The sequence below is a fragment of the Diadema antillarum genome, unplaced genomic scaffold (assembly GCF_040938485.1).
Source record: "Diadema antillarum isolate AM-2024a unplaced genomic scaffold, OU_Dant_1.0 seq00000324_RagTag, whole genome shotgun sequence".
Taxonomy (NCBI): domain Eukaryota; kingdom Metazoa; phylum Echinodermata; class Echinoidea; order Diadematoida; family Diadematidae; genus Diadema; species Diadema antillarum.
The window spans coordinates 217,472-241,350 of NW_027271343.1; the positions used below are offsets into that span (position 1 = coordinate 217,472).

The 23,879-nt window shown below is 38.7% G+C and overlaps 1 protein-coding gene across 1 annotated transcript; it reads right to left on the reverse strand.

Moving 5' to 3' along the window:
- Positions 1-1,478: 1,478 nt before the first annotated feature.
- LOC139730634 (DEP domain-containing protein 7-like) lies at positions 1,479-22,461 on the reverse strand. The gene is given in 11 exon segments (XM_071641491.1): positions 1,479-1,675; positions 2,649-2,850; positions 5,001-5,354; positions 5,356-5,371; positions 7,666-7,858; positions 8,533-8,744; positions 10,556-10,642; positions 11,470-11,574; positions 13,014-13,111; positions 18,738-18,949; positions 22,383-22,461. Coding segments are annotated over 11 exon segments (1,755 nt in total).
- Positions 22,462-23,879: the final 1,418 nt, after the last annotated feature.

Below are 23,879 nucleotides of genomic sequence, written 5' to 3' on the forward strand. Positions count from 1 at the left end.
TGAATGCTCATCATACACTGGAAAGCTATGTAAAATGGGATGGTACCTTTTTGACTTTGTTTATATATTACATCAATAAGAGAGCATAAAGTTGTTTGTACTGTCACACATGTATAGAAACTAATGGTTTAGGATTCAGTTACAGTTCGCTATTCCAAAGGTTCGTTTCTTTCTACAGTTTGTTACTTCGAAGGCTCCTTATTCCGAAGTTTTGCCATTCCCAGGACTCCGAAAGTTTGTTCATCTGAAGCTTTGCTCTTCCGAAGATTCGTTTTTCCGAAAGGTCATGATTTAGATAGAAATATATTGTTCGTTTTCCATAGGTTCGTTGATCAGAAAATGAAATTATGTTCGTCATTCCGAAGGTTTGTAAATAAAAAAAAATGAGAAAGGTTCACTATTCCGAAGGTTCGTTGTTCCGAAGGATTTTTAATCTGAAATGAAATGAGGTTCGTTATTCCGAAGGCTTGTTGATCAAACGAATGAGAAAGGTTAGTTATTTCGAAGGTTCGGTTATCTTAAGACAATTATTAGGTTTGTAATTCCTAGGTTTTGTTAATGGAACTCACCGCTTTTCACTTTTGGATTAACGAAACTTTTTTTTTTAATGTTCCAATTAACGAACGTTTGGAATTCCTATCATTTTCGGACTAACGTAATAAGAACCATATTTCATTGTCGGATTAACGAACCTTATTAATAAAGCTCATAGGGACATTCACTTGTTATATGCGCTATAAAAATTTCATTATTATCATTAATAACGAACCTTTGGAATAACGCCAAAATGTTAGTAATAACTACCCTATTTCATTTCCGAACTAACGAACATTTAGATGTATCAGAATCGGTGTGTTTTGTAATAAAGAACCTTCGGAACAATAAAACGAACCTTAGGCTCTATTCAATTTCAGATTGTTGTATTACAATAACGCAAGTCCCTCTCGGAAACTGTGCGTGACACACGGAGTGTACACACAGTGATGTGGAGCGTTCGCCCACGCAGAGACGCTATAAATGCTTGTTCCGCTACATATTTTCGAAAGCGATCCGTATTTCGTTATAACGGAGCACATTTCTTTTGTTTATCTATGTCAGTGGCGCTCTGGAAAGACTTCGTTATAACGAAAATTTCGCTATAACCGTATTCATTATAAGCAAATTTTGTACCATAGACTTCAATGGCGATAATTTTGGGACCAGAAGTTTTACTCCGTATAACGAAATTTCGTTATAACTGTGTTCGTTGTAACTGGAGTGCACTGTGTTGGTGATTACGCTTATTTCAGTGTCCTCCATCATTCAATACGATCCAAATAAAATATAGAGAATAATTACACCTGTTGATCAGAAATTGCACTTCTTTTGATTTTTGTTTTCTTACCAATCTACAGGGTGCATTAAAAGTTTGTGCACCAGGTTTAAAAAGTTTGCAGCTAACACAGTCTTCACATACAGCAGGATCATATGGCTTTGAGTCACTGCATGTCTGAGAAGTGTTGGGCAAACACATCACCGTGAGTCTTCTGAAGCTGTTTGAGTCTTTGTTTCTTCTCCTTCAGGGGGATCCTTGTGTCATCAATGATAGCATTCATCAGCCCCTTCAGCATCTCATGGGTGTACACGTGGCCTTTGACCTCAAACTCCTCCGGGCTTATCCTTTGGCAGTAGACAACTGGCATGAGAGGAACATTACATTAACCTTGGACACCAAATTCAAAGGATCATGTAGAATTGGCTGTTTCAGATTTTATTTTGTTCAGTGAAAGAGAATAACACAGCATATAACACTGCCTTTGCTATTAAGCTATACGCATATTTTTTCTTTCTAATAAGCTTTCATTTTTGCCAAACTATCATCAGTAAAGTGGGGATAGAAATTGTATTAATTTCATGGTTCTTTTTCTACTATCCATTATTCAACAGGAAAATCAAGGAAGTCATCATGGTTCAAAGCACACTGCCGGTGAAGAGACGAGATAAAGTCAACTGTGTCTGTGTGACAACATACTGGTCTGCTCTGGAACAGAGTGTGCTTCAGCTAGGATCAATATAACCTCTAACCCAGATAATCCATTACTGCGAAGACTGAAACTATTAGTTAATATATCTTGAGCTGGTATCTCTGTAAGCTCTGTACTTCTGAGGAGATCCATTCAATGGGACAAATGGAAAACAGATCCATCCAAACAAACACCATGGGAAAAAAACATCATTCACCTGAGTGCTGGTGGGGGTTGAAGCTCACAAAGACCAACATGACTCATCTTAATCACAGCAGATTATCAGAAAGTATGTCCTAGTCATTCTCACCACAAAATCTCTACAATGGCCCCATATCTATTATCATATCCTCCATTAATGAAATCATGTTCATTGATTGGTCTACATAGCATCATGTGACCATGCGCTCCTGCTGTCTTTCGAGTAATAGTTCAAACTATTTGCTCTCAGTGATTTCTCAACAGTGCTATGTCCTTCGACTTTGTCTCGGGGCATAGCAATGTTAAAAAATCCCCTCTAGGCAAATACTTTTAACCATGTCCGTCACAGCAGTCAATATTTGCATACTCTCACATCTATTCTGACATAGTAGCCAATCAGCAGTCACCCTGCATCCATACCACTGTCACACATAAATCACCTACCTCGGCACAGGTCCTTCTCACCCTGCTTGGCCTGCTGCAGTCTGGCAGTGACAGCCTGCAGGACTGCCTCTGGGACCTTAAAAATCCGGTTCTGAGTATCCAGGAAGAAGGAAACTAGGTTCTTTGCTTGGACAGCTGCAAGGAGTGGGCTTGAGATGATGGCAGAGCAAAATGTGTTGCAGACGTTGGTTCGGTTATCAACCTGAAAAGGGCAACAAAACAAAGAAACATCATGGGCCATGAGGGAAGCACTGATCAATTATATGTGCATTAGTCAGGGTAAGGTGAGTATCATTCGCTTTTCTAAGGGTGGAGCTAGGCTAGTGCAAAAGAAAGAAAGAAAGAAAGAAAGGGGAAAAAAAAGAAACATACTGATAAAAAAGCCATGATGCATATTTTGATTAATAAGTTCAAGACCTTGCGACTTGCAGAATTATTTGTATTAGCAGAAGTCAATATCTAACACACATTACATGGGGTGATGGCACTCATTAGTTTCAGAATCAGAAATTTAATTGCGAAACTCCTATGAAAAGGGATGGCTTTCCCATCTTAGAATGGAAATGCATTTTGTAGAGTTGATAGCTTCTACAGATTACATCTGTGAAAAGGGTAGGTGCACAAATGAGGTTCAAGAGCTCCCAAATGCAAGTTCTTTTCATCTAAGTAGACAAAAATGTCCATCTTTATCTAGTGATCAGATTAACCCTGATCAATGAGATGCCTGAGTGGTTCTGATGAATGCTTGCTGCAAGCCATTGTAAGATGACTACACCAAGTACAGACTTCCTTCTTAACCCATTCCTTCCGCAATTCTCTGAGTGCCTATAATGCCCCTAAACAAGATTCTTTTTGCCCGTAGACAGAGAGGCAGACAGGTTGGTAATCCACCTGTGTGAAGGCAGTCAAGCGGTGCATTGTATCCCCCTTTCCACAGTCAACTACATGTTCCAGTGAACAATGGAAATATTGATCGGGTGTGAGGTATGAATAGAGCGTGCGCTGATGAGCTCACAGAATCTTTTGTTCTACACAAAACCAGGCACCTGACTGGAGTGACTGGGGTAAGTGAACGCAGAAATCTAACTGATCTCAGCCCTGATCGCAATGTACATGTTCGTACGAGTTTACAGCAGAACAAGTGAAAACTAAATCAGGAAGAAGGTAAAAAATGCTGTGAAATACGCATTTTTCAAACAGATGGAGAACAAATTCTGATAGAATAAACTCTGATCTTTTTATCAAACCCACTTTTCTGGGCATTTTAACACAAAGAAACATGAATTTAGGCCACGAAAGGAGGCACTCTTGTCTTCATTTTGGGAACCTGGTATTCCAGGTTCCCGTAGATCAGATGCTCCCACGGGAAACCTGGTATACCAGGTTCCCGTAAGGAACTGGTTAACTGGCTTTGTTCTCTTTCCTTATCACTTGCCCCTACTATGCACTAGCTTCCTTAATCCAAACAATTACTGCTCTCTCATCCTAACAATGTTACTGGTGTACAAGAACTGATAATCTGAAGTTTCTGAGAGCAAGGGGACTGCTGGATTGCACAGAGCAGAATAACTTAACTCAGTCGAAAACTAAGCAGCAGCTTCTAATGAGATTTTAGCTGCTGCTGTGCTACAACGAATACCAAGCACGTGCACACGTAATGGATGATGACAACAGATTCATGACTATGATTCTCTGTTCATTACCTCCGCCAAGGTAGGTGCAGGTAAGTGATCATCGGCATAGGTTTGTCTGTTTGCAAAATAACTTTAAAAGCTGCGTACGGATTGAAATGAAACTTGCATGAAAAGTCAATATTGACACAAGGAACACCTCATATAATTTTGGTAGTGATCCAGGAATTTTTTATGGATTTTTGAAGGATTTTTTCATCTTTTGGCATATAAGGTCAACGAACTTGGGGTTCAAGCTGTGCGTACTGACAATTTACCTGCGCGCACTTCTAGAAGCATTGTGCTCTGCTCGAGCAATTCCGCAAGGCGCCGTGCAATGATTTAACAAAAGGCTTCTGTTTTGGGAAATAGATTGCAAGCATGTAAGGGTGGAAATGAGTTGCTGGCTTGGCGGAGGTCTGTGCTCTCCAAGTACTTTTCTAGTTGTGTTAGGGGTTTAGAGACTTGGGCCAATATATTCTCTTGCATGTAAATGATACCATTCTCTATCGTCCAGTGTCATATCGCAATCTTCAGCGCAGTCTGAAGAAGCCACCAGTAGGAGGCAAAAGTACTAACTAAGGTGAAATACAGAACATAGTTCTATGAAATCACCAATCAGATGAACCTCATTCAAGACCTATGCTAAGTTGAGGTCTTAGAGCCCTCATAAAGACTGTACCTGATAAGTCAGCTTCACAGCTGTATTCTTACTGGCCTCCCCCATGAAACGCAGCAAAGCTCTCAGCTGGAGACGTGTTGTAGCCGGTAACAGGAGCACACAAAGCTGAGTCAGTTCAATGGCCCTAGAGCTCTTCCCCCCACCCAGGGCACCTAGGATCATGGTGACAATGTCCATAAGAAGGAGGGGGATGAGAGCACCAGGCTTGGCCTCTGTGAAGAGCCCAACAATGGCCTGGTACAGAAGAAGCTTGCGAGCATGGAGCATAGCTGATGTCTGTGGCCAATTCTGGGCAAAGTCCCTCTGCAGCTGACCGCCTTCTGGGTGGACCTCTAAGCAGTACAGGGCAGATTTTCAACCAGGGGTCAATGCTGTAAATGGAAAGAATTGAGGTATTCATCTGTAGCAACCTTTTAAGATGAATACACTGTCATATTCAATGGTCTGGATATTAAATTCAAACTCTGAGAAATGAGCATCATGTAGGGCCTTTCCATCCTATGCCAGTCAACCAACACTGAAGAGCAATTTATGGGCTCATGACTTTGTAGCAAGTATCCCCCAAAATTGGGATGTCAATATACAAGCAATCATATACAATTAACAGCAGATGTTAATGCTTGATTGTAATTATGCATACTAAGCATACTCAGCATTGGTTCTTGTTACCAGGTTACAGTCAAACCTCGACTGTCTGGCCATCTCTTATCTGGACTTCTCTATCATCCGGACGTATTTTTGCAGTGAAGACGAAAAAAAAAAAAAAAAATGATTTCAAACTCACTAAAGAAATTTCTATAAAACTCACATGATTTACCAATAATATTTCCCAACATTAACATACATTCACACGAAATCATAATCATGACAGTATGCAGTCACGATCACAAGTTCTGGTATTCACAAATAAAACATTCATCATAAGAACATGGAAGGAAATCTCTCCAGTAAATAATGGTGCGGTAGAGACGATCGGTCATACAGCGAGCTAATAATGAAAACGCCGATAAGATGGCAATTCTTATCACTCAATGTTGCCATAAATTTCTGATCGTTCGAAATGCCCAAAAATGTTAGCTGCAATGCCACCTTCACAAACTACACATATGAGATTGTGTAATTTCTGAGTCTATCATAATCATGTATCCACATGCGCATGCATGCTGAATTTGAAATCAAACTGACCTGCTTAATCTGTTTTAATGAATGCATGTACAGTGTATAGAGCTCATTCACTTTATCTGTTTTTGTTTTCTCATTTAAAGCATGTCATTTTCATATCACTATACCTCTAAAACATAAACATGTTGTTTTGAAAGCAGACCAGAATCTTGAGATAATTTCTAGAAAAGAGAAAGGAGCTACTCAGGCAAGAATTGCAGCAACGTATGGGATTGAAAAGAAGTATGGTTTCTAACATCTACAAACAGAGAGATGCCCTAAAACAATGCTGCACACTGGCACTGGTCTGACGGTCCAGGACCAGTAAATATCACTGTCGGACCAGTACCTTATTCAGGAATGGAACAGTAAAATACGGAAAAAACTGGGTACTTACTGGTCCGACAGACAGGTCGGACCAGTTGGCCCAGTAGAAAAAAATGGGTTAGTGTGCAGCCCTGCCTAAAAACAAAACACAAAAACACTACCTATGAGGTTTCTGTCAATGCAATGTTATGTGCCTAGCAACTATAAAAGAGGACTAATACTTTCATACTTTGAAGCAGGCTAGCAGAGAGTACACCACTGTTTTACAGTGTACACTACCTACCTAGCTACCACTGGGTCAGCAGCTATATGTGCATGTACATACATGTTGGTAAACACTGTTTCTCCCATATCTGGCCAAATCGCTTATCCTGACATGGCTGGATAAAAGAGGTCGGACTGTATATGTGACCCACTACAACAAAAGGATCGGAAAGTGGGGGGAGGACAATTTTCTGAGAATGTCATGACATTATTTCTTTATTCCTCCACTTTAATTTCATATGTACATTTGTAATACGACTCATAAAAGTACTCAGTTGTGGAGATAGCGATGGTTTTATTAGTGCATGTTGAGTGGTTTAGGAAATCAGCGTTTTGAGAAAACTGCCTTCAAAGTTTTTCTTCCGACACTATCATGATAAAGGGGAGGCAAGACAGTTTTCACCTCTTGACAATAGAAGGTATGCTCCTAGCAACCTCCATGATGTTCATCAAAGCTTAGCGCCAGCCGTCTACGCACGACCAATCAGTAACCAAAATGCTATGCACTGACCAATAAGATCACTCCCTTGTTGCTAGGGGCGGAGTCTAGCTGCTGCGCTAAATCCAAATCTTCGGACACGTTTCTGTTCCGTTGAATGTCGAAAAATCATGGCTCAGAAAAACACAAATTTCTTGCCTTTCCTTTGATCATTTTCCTTCGAAATTTCGACAGATGATAGACGATGCATTAGACTACAAACTAATGCCAAAAACAGAAATCTGATCGTTTCGACTGATTTTGATGATCTGACTTCAAACTTGATTTTCTCGGCTCAGCCGTCACTGACTTTCAAATCCTTTTGTTGCGGCGGGTCACATATAATGCAAGGTTTGGTCATAATGATGTATGTCAACTATCAGTCTTTGATCATGTAAAAACCTGCAGTCATTATTACAACAACATTCAACATACCTTTCAAGATTAGGTCTGGTGACATTCCTTCTAGTGGACATTCTTGTGACTGCACCCCTTGCTGACCTTTCTACATGCTGAGCACTCTCATACTGATAGTTTGCTGCACAGGCAAGGAGGTTGTCCAGGTGGGATAGGTCCACTAGATGTAAGATCCTCTGAATTATGGCCTCCTTCCATATTTCACTCACAACTTGGCAAAGAAAAGAGACAAACAGCAATTACAGTCTTTAAAACACACACACACACTTTTTTTCAACTTTTATTTTCTTTCTTTTTCATATAAACAATATACAAATTAATTAATGACAAGATAACACAAATTTCATTATAACAACATAAAGTCCACATTGTCATTATTATGAATGAAAATATTACACACACACACACACACACAAGCAACTATGACATGTATCATACATTATTACTCTTTGCTTAAAATCTATTGCAGTATGATTATAAAGAGTATTTCTGTGATCATTTTACAGAGTCAGAGTTATCTGATAGGAAATATTCTATATTACAGAATATTCTATTTTTTGAGCAGTTTGTATCATTCCACCCTTATGAAACTGTAGATTAGCAGAGCTTTCATAGCTATCACAGATATCAATGATTTTTTTTTATCCTTCTTTGCAGCTTGACAAACCCCTGTAAATGTCATCCCATCTCTTGTGAATATTCTCTCATATGAATATGATCTATGGAAGTGTCTTCTAAAGTGTACTGGACAGAGTTATACAGTGCTACTTGCGCCAAAAATTAGCACCATACCTTCAACACAATTAATATGGAACAGGAATAGAAAGTAAACTGCTCACTAACAAAAGGCAATAAAGAAAGCAAAAGACACATTTCTGTCCATACCATCTTTAGATAACCTCTTTTCTCTCCTACTCTCACGTCCAAGCTTGCTAAATGCAGGAGTAAATGGCTTGCCAGGAGTGTTGTGAGGAGCAAGAGGCCTGCGGGAAGGAGACAGTATAGCTGCCAGAGTGCCTCCCTGGGAATGAGGACCTTCAAAGGCTGGGTTCTGGATCCCTTTCAAGTTACTTCCTCGTCCCTCAGCAAGTGAAGCTCTATCAGTTCATTGCGGGAAAGAAGAATATTGGTGTTATCAATGGAGACTGATCTAACACAAAAACCACGCTTCAGCAAAGGTTCAACACATACTAATCCTACTTCACAGAATAGCAGCAGGATGAAAGCGAAAAAGTACTTCGACCATTGTAATACTTGGGTCCAACTTACTGACAAATACTACAGATAATACAGCAATCTATTCAACACACGTTTTGCTACGGAAAATTAAATTCACTGGTCAAAATCACAGGTAATGATACTATGGGTTTGATCCACAACATTTCATCCATGATAATTTGATCCCACTCAAGTGACTAGTCATGATCTCCTGTCTTCCACTCAGGAGATTTAATGACACACTGAAAATATGAACTTTTCATGAAGAAACAATGACAGAAAAATCTGCTTGCTCATACTACAGCAGCAAAAAAAAAAAAAAAAAAAAAAAAAAAAAAAAATAAGAGCAGTCTCATTAACACATAACAAAAATACTTTCAATATTTGATGCATCACGCATTACCCCGGGGTACAGGTACCATGTTGTGTGTAGCGCCAACCTCATGTCCACTCGAGGACAGCCCCAGAGAAATGTATGCACTGTGTGTGCATGTACACAGTCATTCCCATGTCACTGCATGTTATACTATGCATGCACGGTACGCTGTGCTAGCAATAGCGTGTGCTTCAGTGCAGTGTAGTGCCATGCAGTGCAGTGCAGTGGCTAGCGCGCGCTAGCTCCAGCACCCAAAATAATTTCCACTTTTCGGCAACCAAGGGTACAACCTTTTAAAAAAAAAAAATAATTCAACAAAATGGCGGATTTTTATTTGGTAACCCGGGATACCATTTATGTTATCATTTTTTATTATGGCATTAAAAAAAAACAGATGCATGTTTCAAGTGACTGTTAAAACAATGGGCCGAATGCATAAAACAAGCAATTGCTTGTAAGCAATTGCTTCAAGCAAAAGCACAAGCTCGTCTAGCAAAAGGTCTAGCTCAAGCAATTGCTTAAATCCATATGCATAACATTTTGCTTATGCTAATACCTTTTGCTTGTCCCGCACAAGCAATTGCTTGCGTTTTCAACAAAAGGGACTTCACGCCTGTGCGAACACAAGAACAAAGGTGAGTGTGACAGCATGTATTTGAAAGGGCATGTGTGTGGGGAAACATTTCCTGACATAGCAGAAGAGCTTTGAAATGCACACACAGACACATACACACACATCTATATACACACACGTATTACTGGCTGATTCCCATCACTGCAGCTTATAGTAGCCCGGATCTGCCAGATATGCACACGGAGAGAGGTCTCCTTGCTCTCCACCGAAGTCAGATATCCTACCTCATTTTCATCACATTTTGCGTGCTAAGCACTGGACATTCCCGTTGTTGACATGAAAAAGTGTCTTACACTACTCAGGAGTAATTTCTTGTAGATTCATACCACCCCTTCACAAGTGTGGTCTTTCTTTCATGAATATGAAAATGATTAAAAAAAGGGAACGTTCCGGTTAAGCAAAAGCTCAAGCTCATTTTACAGAGCTTGGAAAATCGTAAGCAATTGCTAGCAAGAACTAGCAAAAGGTATGTTTTATGCATACGTTTTTAAGCAAATGCTTGGCCTCTAAGCAATTGCTTGAGGGCAGCAAGCAATTGCTTGTGTTTGCTAGCAAAAGCTTCTGCTCTCAAGCAATTGCTTGTTTTTATGCATACGGATTCGAGTAAAAGGCTAGCACAAGCAATTGCTAGCGTTTATGCATTCGGCCCATTATAATAGTCTCTCAAGATGTGAACGTACCTATGGCCACTTCTACCTAATCCAAAGCTGCTTCGCCTCTTCTTCCTTCTGTCGAACTGGTCCTGTAACACATCTACGCTGAATCTCCTGTACGCATCAGTACAATGTGTATAAATATGCATACCTGCATATATGTGTATTACCATATATATTTGCTATACAGTATGTGAGACGGGCAACATGGGTTGTTTGGCTATATCATGCCATTCAATACACAGAGAGGGCTTTTTTTTTTTTTTTGTGAGAAAATTTTAATGCCTTTGCAGTTGCATTACTTTTTTAAAATGTGAATTATTTCTCTTCACGTTTTCCATATAACAAATTGCTTTTAATAGCCAACTGTACCATTGCATATAAAATCACATTTAATATCACAGGTTAGCCCCACCTTTCACAAGGATAAGATGTATGGGCTTACATATATGCAGGTAAGCCCGTTGATATATATTTATACATTTATATCGATATTATCAATATATCCCACGTGGCAGGTAAAATCAAGAGTTGAGAGTGCAAATGAAATTTGTGTGGATTTTGTGATGGAATATAAGCTGTCTGGCCAAAAGGTTACCACAACACGAAACGATGTTACTGTATTTTTTAATATCAATATCAGTCATCTATTCATTACATATTGTCCAGTACAGTAAGATACTTTTCGTGACATGAAGTTTTCATGAATTGGAGCTGACAGCCTTTTTTGCGGCATGAACTTTTTGCAAATTGTCACTGGCATTCAATAAGTACATATAGTGTAGACAAGAACTTTTGCATGCATTTTAATTTCGTGAATCTTGGCTCTGGCAAACTTTGCAAAATCCATATGCACATAAACATTTCTGGTTTTACAATACTTATAGCAAGGTACATGTATGTTGATAGTGTGGATTCTGACATACTGGACTGTCTCTAACCTGCAGGGTTTTGAAGTGTCACTGGGTGAGGCATGATGGCAGTAGCTCTGTGCAGCTGTGTCACCTGTACCTTCAAACTCTTCCTTCACATCCTTACTACAGAACCTAGAATATGTCAAAGTAAAGGGGGAAAAAAAATGTCATCATGTCAACTGGTATGCCTATTAAACACCATATATATGACATTATTCTCCCAATAGGTGTACAGTACAGCTTGCTACTGTGAGACAACATTTTCACATGATTGGCAAACAAGCAATAATACACCAACCTTTAGGACAATACTTAGAGCCATTTTCAAAACATGGAAAAAATAGTGGCATCTTAGCATTTTCACCTGACCTTTAGCCATATGGCCCAAATCTTTCTCTACAAGATCATTGTGCAGTATGCATATACCAAGTTTGATAAGTCACAAGTGGAGGTTATATGTACAGTCACTTCTATGGTATAAAAAAAATACATTCTTGTAACTGCATCTGACCCCAAAATGAGCACAATTTTGAGATTTGTGTACATTTCCTACAGAAAACAGTGCTCTGTCATGAAACTCATAAAAACCTATTATTACTATTAATTACTTTGATTAATTCTATATGCTAATTATGGTAGAAAAGTTGTCAGTGACAATTTCCGATGAAAACTAGAACTATCACTCATTGTGATTAATATACCCCCACCCACAACTGAGGGAATTAGCTCAACCAGGATTATTTTTTTTAACTTTTTAATGGAAAAAAAAATAATGTTACCATGGCAATGCACTGTTCAACAGTGAATAAATGTATATCTCACTGTTAGTCACATGTCCCACATCTCAAGTCAAGTGCTCAAAAAGTGAGTGAGCAAGATAAATAAACTGACAATTTCTATGGTTTTCATTAAAAATTGTGTTACCATGGGCATGGCAACACAATGTTGGACATTAAGAAAAAATGAAGTTTGCACAACTATGTATATCATAGCCGTCACATGTGCCAAATTTCAAGCCACCCGACCTCAGAGTGACTCCTATATACCCCCCCTACACACTATGTGTGGGTGGGGGTATAATAAAAAAAAAAAATTAAAGTAAAAAAACAGAGATATAGAAAACAAATTCTGAACACAATAAAATACATACTAATAAATGTAAATGCCTTTTCAAAGTTTTTATAATGTACATGTACAATTGTTGAATATATTAAAGCAGATATACAAACCAAAAAATACACTCTCAATACTTTTAATTAATGTTTAAAGGCTAAAATAAGATCTTGGGCTTGATTTGCATGATTAATTACAGTTTGTAATCAAAATTAGAAATTGATTTTATAATTTCAAAAAAAATTTACAACATAATCTTGTAGATTACACCATTACAATTGTACATTTTTTTTTCAGATGTACCCAAGACAAAAGCAGAATCGTGTTTCTAAACTGTCTTTTCTGCTTCATCCTCTGAATCAGTATGATGAATCTTTTTTTTTTTCCTCGAGTCAACACAATATAAAACATGACATACCGGTAACTGGAATAAACGAAGAAGACAAAGAAGGAAGTACCTGTAAAAATGTGAAGCACTGTCCTCAAAGAGAGCACGTTTGTTCCCAAAGTTACCAGAAGCTTGCACATCCTCAATAATATTCTGATCTAAAAAATACTGTGGAGAATGAAGAGAGTAAATTTGTTTGCTATCATTATCAGTAATGCATTCAAGAGGAACAATATGTTAGTTGAAACAGAAACTGAAATATCGTATTCGCCGGCGATAAGGAAGCACCATTTTTAACAAAAATAAATCAGTGAAGTCTGGTTGAGGCCTATACACCCGCACAAGCTAATTATTGTACACTGTATTTCCAATTCAAAAATCACTTTCCTAACCAACCCACATATATGCTGTGTGCCAATGAGAAACGCCATATCAACCACTGAATCAATCAATCTTATAGACAATGCTATGTTCTGCAATACGGTAAGTGACAATATGTTTTTTGTTTTATTATCTACTTATCACTGTCGCTGGTGCTAATTCTGAGGACATTTTTTTTTTTGAAGTCTAAAAAAAGAAAGCACAGCACAAATGTAAGCTGGTGTGCATGTAGCGGCAATTAGGCCAAAAAAAAAATGTTTGTTTGCCCTATATTGTCAAAACCCAAGAGGGTCGGTAGGTCGTTTCGTGTTTTTTTGTTTTTTGTTTTTTCTAAATACCTTTTTACCCATGTAATTTTGTAACTTTGGCAGGGCATCTCGTAATACACTCATCCTTCTGGCAATACTTCGAGTTCTAGTTCAACTTTGTACAGGATGTGGCACAAGTTTAATGCACTCAAAACTCAAAGGAATTCATTCAAATTTTACGTCTTGCCAGGGCCCGGTAGGCGAAGCAGAAACACTCACTGACAAACACTTTATAACGTTCATCTGTGTTAAATTTTGCAAACAGCTCCAAAAAAGTACCTTCCAGTGAGATGCTGGCAACTGAACTCCAAACAGTTTCGGTGCCATGACAGCTGGTAACGGATGCTGCAAAAGTAGCCATCTTGGCAGTCGCGCTGCGCTGCGCCACGGCCAGTACGGCAGCTAGCTAGCTAGCGCACTACCTATGCATGTGAGCCAAAAAGGTAGCTAGCATGCAATGCGTGCTATAAAACGTAGCCTGCGGCCCCGCGCAGCCCGAACGCGATTACGACGTGTCGATGAAATGAAAAAACATTTTTTGACTTTTTTTTCATTCTTTCTTTAGCTTAAAATGGATAATTTTGGGTTTAAAACCATTCACAAATTTGCAGAAGATGAAATTTGTGGAAAAAAATAAACTTGAAAGAGCAAAAAAAAAAAAATAAATAAAAAACCCGACCCAAAATTTCCGTGATTTTCAGTCGGTCGCGAAGGGCAAACAAACCATTTTTTTTTTTTTTGGCCTTACAATCCTGTGCACATCACAAAATAGCACTATCTCATGCAATACTTGACTATTAAATAGTAGGCCCTACAGTGTGTGTGTGAATGAAGACACACAGGTACATTGTACTCCCGTTATAATGAACACGGTTATAATGAAATTTCGGTAACAACGAAGTAAAAATTCAGGCCGCAACATTATCCGTTCCATGTTTTTTTATTGTTTATTTATTTGGTTATAACGAAATTTTGATATAATGAAAGAAAACTGTCGGTCCCGAGGACTTTGTTATAACGGGATTATGTGTGTGTGTACAATGGCTCAGTCATTCTTCACATTCAGGGTGTTGTACACAAAGACAAGATCACTCAAATCCTGACACGCAGTTTGCATCAACTGGAAAAAAAACAAAACAAAACATAAATTATTGTAGGGATATCATGGAAACATGCAGAAGTAACAAACTTTCTTAATATCAAAAATAATGCAGAAAAGCAAGGAAGATTTGATCAGAACAAAATACCCCAGATTTCTTTTTCTTTTTTCCATCACCAAAGTCGGGGTACAGCCTATCTGGTGCTGCGGCCTTATTGCCAGCGAATACGGTACTGTGTAAGAAAATCTCAATAATGACAATGAAGACAAATAATAGTCACAAACCACATAGTCATTGGATGAACATCAGAATGAGTTAATTGATATTTCATAAACAAAGTGCATTGATAACACATATACAGTGAAACCCCATTATAACGAGTTCGGTTATCATGAGGAACCGCTTATAACGAGGTGATCGCTTCGGTCCCATTTTCCTTTGCATGTAAACCTATGGCAGAACGAATCGGTTATAACGAGTTCCGTTATAATGAGATTCCGGTTATAACAAGGACAATTTCGGTGCATCATGATAAAGAAAAACATAAGCAATTTGATCGGATAAAACGAGGTTCAATTTCTTGACTAAATTGCCACTTTCAAACACGCGACAAATGAAACATTGAAAACCGAATTCACGTTATCCACGTCTTTTTCCCGTTTTACAGAGAACCGTTCCTTCCAATTTCATGTTTTCTTCTAAACCACGCGACAAGACACAGAAAAACCTTCCAACGTTCATACTAAATTATTGAACATAATCATTCGATTTTCTTTTTCGCGAGATAGTACGTGTGTGTGATATTATAGGTCAGACCACAGCGCAATGAGAAAAAAAAAAAAAGATAACGCATTCACAAACTTTTCATGTAGCGACACTTGTGGCCAAAAATGGACAATTGGAATGGGTGTGCAACTCATCATTATATCCTTTCCATTTTTAGTTCCGACTTCCAGTTCTTTTGCTGGTTAGCAAATACATGTATGAGTGTGGAAGATTAAAGCCGAAATAATCAATGAAATCATTGCAATCTTGCCGGGTGACAGTAGCGTAAAAATATTTGAATAGCACATGTTAACCTACTTTAAATCGGTGTTCAGAAAAAGAAACAAACGCATCTAACAGTTCCAAGAATGGATGTACAAAACGCGAAGAGATTTTCGGAAGAAAATAAAGAACGCAATTAATCCCTTCGGGTGCAACGATCATACATTGTACAAAATTACAGCCGAAATGATTCATGAAATCATCCAATTCCCGCTGGGCACCAACAGCGTAAAATACCTCGCAAGTTAACGGTAAACAACGCATGTATGTTACTCTGAAATCATCGCGATCTCACCAGGTGACAGTAGCGTAAAAATAGTTGAATAACATACATGTATATATGTTAACCTAAATCAGAAAAAGAAACAAATGCATTTATTAGTTTGAATAGATCTGGGTTTGTTCATTATCACAATTTTAACACTGCATTTCACAATGAAGATTTTTCTTTCTTTCAGAATGGTCTACCAGGTAGATTTGCGTAAAAAGGATCACAACCTTCCAAATTCAATCCTGTCGCATATTTTTCAAGAACGGATGTACAAAACGCGAAGAGATTTTCGGAAGAAAATAAAGAACGCATTTTTAATCCCTTCGGGCGCAACGATCATACATTGTATAAGATTACAGCCGAAATGATTCATGAAATCATTGCATTCCCGCTGGGCACCAACAGCGTAAAAATACCTCGCAAGTTACAGTAAAGAATGCATGTATTAATACTCTATTTGCGCTGGCAGGTGTGCAGAAAAACTTAACAAACACATTTTATACAATCTGATTTTGTTCATATTCATTTTACACTGTATTTCACAAACGAAAAAATATTCTTTCAAAATGGTTCAACACAAGAGGAAGAGATAGGTGTACTGTAGAAAGAATCATGAAAATAATATAGGCCTATACTTCTCAAGAACATAATGTGCAAGTATTATGCGAAGAGATTTTCGGAAGAAAAATAAAGAATTAACTCATTTCAACCCCTACTTTTTCGTCTAATTCACAAATAATTTCCCTTTATTCTCTCAATAATAATGATCCATAATTGTGTAATAACAATGCAAAGGATGTTCTTACAATGTAAGTTTCATTGATGGGTATATGACGTTGTGCTTATGTTTTTCTTTGTTTTTGATGCGTACGGTTATAACGAGGTACCGGTTATAACGAGGTAATATCGCTGGTCCCAACGGACCTCGTTATAACGGGGTTTCACTGTATGTGAAGACTGGAAACTACATCCATATTTGTGTACATCTAATCATGTGACATGCATTCTACATAAAAATCATTCAGATTTAATGTTTGAACCAAATGAAATGATGTGTAAAGATAATTGCCCTCACAGATTCAATGTCTACTATTTCATCAATTTAACAAAAGATATCGTTTGAAGACTGATTATTTTTCTCTTGGTAAGTAGTGGCATGCAGTCTTCGTTCAAGCATGTGAACTTGAAATGAAGTGGACGAAAACAGAGAAAGATTTAGACATGACATGCATTAATTTGATACATCAATTTGATACATCAACAGACCAATACTTCTGACTCAAAAAACAAGTGTGCATTTTTTTTTCAATTTCTCTGTGGGAATATACATCCTATACTCCTATGCCATACATTTCAAAATTGTATAATTTTGAACAAAATTTAGTCAGCCGTACTCAACCTTTGATAATCCATGCCGAAGTTGTATCAATGTTTCTAATTGCGCCTCTGTGTATCATGTCATGTGTACAAGTTGTAGTTAATTGTTTGTATCAAAGCGTCATGAGTGTCGATAGGCAACCACATTCACTTTTCAGGTAGCTAACTTTATCATTATTATATTCACATTCTCAAAAACATATCAACCCGTTGAGGAGGGGCTGATTTTGCTACAACAAGCATTTCCCATAGACCCCTGCCCGAGTATACTCGGGACTCATCGTCAACAGGTTAAAACATAGCTTTCCATAATCTAAATCCAATGTCTTATATTGTTTCTTAGGTGGGAAATCACCTTCTCAAATCAACTCTTTTCTTCAATGAAAAAGGATTTCTAATAATGTTGCTGTGGTTCCCAATCACAATCCTAACTACTTGTGAAATTGTGTGCAGTGATTTGCAAAATATTACACTCCTGAAATATGTTTTACAGTATTTCATATTACTTTCTTAGGTTTCAAGCACACAGTTGAAGCGGTTATGCTACAGTGGACTCCCGTTACAATGAAGTACTCGGGACCGGAGTTTTCTTAATTTTTGTATCAAAATTTTGTTATAACCGAACAAACAATAAAGAACAAAGAGTGGATATTTTTGCGGCCTGAATTCTTACTTCGTTGTAACCAGAATTTCATTATAACTGTGTTCGTTAGTTCAAATTGGAGTGCACTGTAAAGTTGAATAGTTGAACTTAGCTGACCTATCACATGTACATATTGCACACAAATGTCCCCGAGTGTAGTGTACTCAATCATTGCAGGTATAAGCCTTCAATGCAATCGGTATGATAAAACAATACATGTACGTATGTCCTTTGTATGTATTTTGTGTGGTTTCCTATGTACATTGTACATTTCATATCATCAAGCAGGCAAACATACACAGCCATTTTAAAGGGTCCGCGAAATACTGTAAAACGAGAAATTTTCGCGTGCATTTTAATTTCGCAAATTTCGCGAGCGCCAAAATTCGCGAAATTAAAATGCACGCGAAAGTTTTTGTCTACACTACATGCATTGAACGCCAGTGGCAATTCGCGAAAATTTCATGCCGCGAAAAAGGCTGTCAGCTCCAATTCGCGAAAATTTCATGCCGCGAATATATCATATTTTACAGTAATCAACATTGTGTGTAGGTCTAATACACGTATGTATTCCATAAAGGGATAATATTACAACTGACAGGAAACCAAAGAGTGATACACATCTATAGGAGCATTGTATTTCATGTGATGGAAGAAAATAAATAACCTGGCAAAGTTTGGAAATCTTCTCTCTTGTGATGTCTCTGCCTTCAGCACTATCCCGCTCCAGATAGTCACAGATGACATCTACTGCATCAGCTCCTGTGAAACAGTCTTCATATGACCTCATCAGGTGTTTCCTAGTCTTCACATCCACGGCCAGTTTGAGGTGTTCCACTATTCCATTCCACAGCTGAGTAGCTCTGAAAGGGCCAGGTGCTAAATAAAGATATATAGGTAAAGACAACATTTTTAGAATTTCAGTTTTCATGGAATTTGATCCCTTGGGTTGAACAGTACACTTGAAACAGGGAGGTGCTAGAGAAGGAGAGACAACTACTGCTCTCCTTTAAAGTCATGCACGGCACCGCCGAGAAGTTACGCGTTCAACTACAGGTGTTACCCATGTGATGTGACAAAAGAGAGCATCAATAATCGGGACTAGCGCTCTCACATCTAGAAATACTTGCCCCTACTGCAATTCGCTCTCTCTCTTTCAATGTGATGGCAACAATGAATTTGTGTACCTTGAATTGGAGCAGCGAATCAAAATGCAGTGCAAAACTGACAATTTTAACAGCAAATAGTTTAAAAGCATGCTGGAACACGCTTTAGCAGAGTACTTTATTTGACAGATCAAAATATACCAGATTAAAAGATAGAAAACTAACATGCGGAAATGTGCGCATTATAGAAAAATATTCGGTTTTTAAGATGGCCTAATTTTCATTTCATTTCGATTTGCGCATTACGAAGAAACTAGAAACATGTTTATTCCTAAATCAGTAAATAGAGTATTTCATTTAAAATTTTACGGTGAAATAAAGCTTGTAATTCAACGAAAAGTGAAATGCGCTCGTCTCCGAACTTCGTCTTGCAACTAGAGCGGTGCCGAGCATGACTTCAAAGCGTAGTGGAATGCTAGAACATGTGTTTGCATGAATTACGAAGTTGCCACTCCATCTCTGTAACACCTCCCTGCTTGAAATTCAAAATTTAAAAGGGGTATAATGACAGAAAATCTAATCCTTCTACAATGTACACTTACAATCAATTGCGGTGTCCCACATGGCCACAAGGGTCTGTAGGCAAACCACTTCTGTTCTCTGTATCTTTCAAGGATTAAGCACATTTTTGATAGACATAACATTCAGTATCACTGTTATAAATGCAGATGACACACTGTATACAAGTATTTGAGCCTTTTTCACCAACCAGGACTTGACTCTCTGAAAATTTAAAACAATTAGAATTATGTATTGATGATGTTAAGACATGGATAGAAAAAAATGGTCTGAAATCTAACAATTCAGTAAGTCAGAATTTATTCTGATAGGATCCAAACAGATGTTGTCTGAAGTGAATTCTGATACATGTTATGTTAGAATTGGCAACAGTAATATTAAGCCATTGAACAAAGTTTGCCATCTTGGTGTTGTATTTGATGCAAATCTGTCATTCACAGACCTACACCATGTATCCCAAACTGTAAGATTTCATTTTGTAACCTACATAGGCTCAATTTGGAGATACTTTAACTAGATAAGCAGCAGAAAAATTAATGCATGCTCTTATTTGTCCCATCAAGATTTCAGCAATTCTCAATTTTGCAGCTTTCCACATAAAGAACACAGTAAACTGCAACATCTTCAGAACTGCGCTGCTAGATTACGATGTACTTACTTTCACAAAGAAAACAACATCTACCCCACTACTTTGGTCCCTACACTGGCTCCCTGTAGAACACATTAACTTCAAAATTCTTCTTCAAGATTGTCTACCGTACATTGCACAAATTTGCCCCTGCTCACCTTCCAAATACTCATCTTCACCAACCACCACAAAATCTCCGCTCATCGAACACACAGAAATTACAGGTACAGTGTACCTCAAATCAAGCATTGTTTGGGGGATTGTGCTTTCTCTTTGGATCCAAAACTTGACGGAATGTGAACATACAAAAGCACCTTCCATTGACGCTTTAAAAAAAAGACTCTCAAAACCTATCTTTGATTGTTTACATGTTTACATATTAATTGTTTGTTTTCTTATTGCTCTTGTGTTATCTTTTATGATACTCTGAATATTTTGTAACGTAATATTCTCTTCCACAGCGCCAGGAGTATCTTTTGACACTGTAGGTATAAGGAGTACTTAGTTATAAGAGTCTCTCTATTATCATTATCACAAGATAAGTATGGTCTTGACATGATGTACAGTGTGTATGACAGAAAAGCAACAGCTAAATGCACTCCAGTTGAAAGTTAACAATTTCTGGGCAGACACTTCTGAAATGTATGTTTTACAGACTCTATATAGTTGTACTGTACATGTAGTTTGGATTCTTCAGCTGCTCCTGTGAGTTTAGGCTCTGCTGGATCTGTCTCTGCTACACCTAGACCATCTGCCCCTTGTTCGGTGGCCTCTTGTTAACTGTACAGTTGGCAATGCAGCCTGCCCCTCACATAAGAGACAGATATCTTCCAGTTACTCTGCTGTGGGGACGGTGCAATCTATTTGCGCCGTTTGGGCGCTTTTTCAGAGAAAGTGGTCACTGGTCCAGAGAAAGCGCCCAAACGGTAAGCGGGCGGCGGAATCGTGGGCGGAATTGACGAAGAAAGTGAACTCGTCATACCTACAAAGTGATTATTTTGCTAACAAACTGGAGTATGTCATCTACCCACCTACTCTATCAGTGTGGAATAGTAATTTGGAATATATGGACAAGATCAGGTTAGTACTGATTTAATTTTTCTCGTTACGAATTTGTGTAAAAAGATGTCAGACTTCAGCTTCACGAGGCTGATTCGTGCGCGGAGAGGTGAGAGCCGCAGAAAAAAGCATCGAAAATATTTAGTCGGATCAGGCCGCTAGGTGCGGCAGTCTTGCATTGTGCGAACGCGCTGGCGCCCGTGTTTTGATGGGCGCTCTGCATCGGTTGATTAAAACTCGATTTTTGAAAAAAAAAAACACACAGGATTTTTTCTTCTTTTCATCATGGATAGTGGACATGTGTGTGTAACAAAAAATCACCGTGCAAAGTTGCGACAATTTATACGTCAGATGTGAGATGAATAAGAAGTGAATGGGGGGCCTCATGAGGCGGGGGGGAGGTCCTCATGAGGAGGGACCATCCTCGTACGCGGGGGCGGTCCTCATGAGCGGGTTTCCCGGACTGATATTGAGTAGAATTCTACTGTAACTGTACTAAGGAGAGCCATGCATAAATGATTTTAAAAAGTCCTCCCGACAGAAGGATTTTGGATGTCTCCACAGGCCATCTTTTAATCTTTTAATACCAGGTAATGGACCCTTTAACTGTTAGTACCTTTCGGCCGGAATGCCACGGCCACGGCACTGCACTGCCATTTGTGGCCATGCAGCTCATGCAGCATGCACGTACACAAGTTGTAGTATGCAAGCGGGCAGCAGCATGCAGCAGAGCGCAGGGCAGTGGCAGCGAGCGGGGGGCTTGCCTGCGCAGCTGATGACGACCGACCGGCTCCATCGGGCGTATCGTGTGGCGATATGAGATCGACTGTTCGCTTGTTGTTTGACGTTTACGGCACAAAATTTCGAAACCTGAATAGATTTACAACAAAAAGATATACACGTGTATCGGCCGAATCATAGTAAGAAAATGAAAACTCACTCGAAGCGGGTCGTTCTCCACTGTGACAAGACAGCGATGGGTTTTCTTGCAACATCTGGAATCCTACAAGAGTAGCCATTTTGAATTTCCCCGGGTTTTGTACTTTGGATGATGATGGAGGTTTGATGGAAGCGAAGACTGAAGGCCTTGAATATCAACAATTATGGCGAGCATCGTGTGCTCGTTTTTTCGGATAATTGATACCAGTCTTTGTAAGTCGCCTAAGCTCGCTCGGCGCTTGACGCGCTTTGTCAGTAGGGTTAGCTTGCAGCCGCTGCACAGCTGTGCCCCGTGCGGTTATGTCGATCAATTTCAATTTCACTTTCAATTCATTTCACAATAAAAATAAATAAATGAATAAATAGCATGGGTCTTTTTTTTTAAAACACTCACGTATATAACACTAACCCCTCGTGAGGGCGTTGTATATTAATATTACCTTGTACATATGCACAATTACATGATTGAAGCAGATTTATGTATGCATATAAGAGTGCTGTAAAAAGCAGAACTTTTTAAAAATTACAGAATACGTCGTACAATAAGGTACTATGCAGATGAGTTGATAAATCATTGCTGAATGAAGGGCTGTGTGGGATGCGAGACCTTTTGGAAGGGACGCCATTAAAAAAAAAAAGAAAGCTATCAAAGATTCTATACATTATTGCAGGATCTTTGTCTATATCCAACCAAGGAGCTTGATCCAACGGCGTAAATCCGTACGGAGAAGTGTGTGTGTGTGTGGGGGGGGGGGGGGGGGGGGGAGGAGGAGCTTGGTGCCCCCCCCCCCCCCCCCCACACACACACACACACTTTACAGGGATCGAATGTTTGCATCCCCTACTTTGTATGAAATAAAAAGTGGGACGGAAGTGGCAGCAAAAATACGAAAACTTTGAATATGAAGACTTTTTTTTGTAGTGTTTCTCATTGCTTTCTGCTTGACAGACGATTTTGACACCCCTCCCACTTTAAAAAACGTAGCGTCGCCCTGCATTATGCGCAAATGAAATCAATAAAATGGTTAAGGATATTCATTTCTTTGTATGTAATAATGTAGTAGATATTTCCTTAAAGCTATTGCGTTTCTCAATTTTCTTGATTTAAGTCAATTAAAGCAACCATCCCCTTGGAGTATAGCCTTTTGACAAGGCCTCGTGGCTGAAGATTCGAGCACTGCGTTCACCGTTGTTGTTGTTGTTGTTGCTGTTGTTGCTGTTGTTGTTGTTGTCGTTGTTGTTGTTTTGTAATTAGTAGCGTTTTCCATTCTCTTTAGAATATTTACGCCAAACACTGCTCTTTCAATTTATTTTCCTTTTATCATTTTTTTCTTTCACACACACAAAAAAAAATGTTATAATGAGTATCCTTGGTCAGCTGTCGGTACGTCTATTTGCCTGCTTAAAATACCATATCTTCTGGCCAGTCCGGCTCATTGTCTCGAGCAGACTTCTCAGCCGTTATTAATGGCCTATAGGCCCCTCCGATATACAGGCA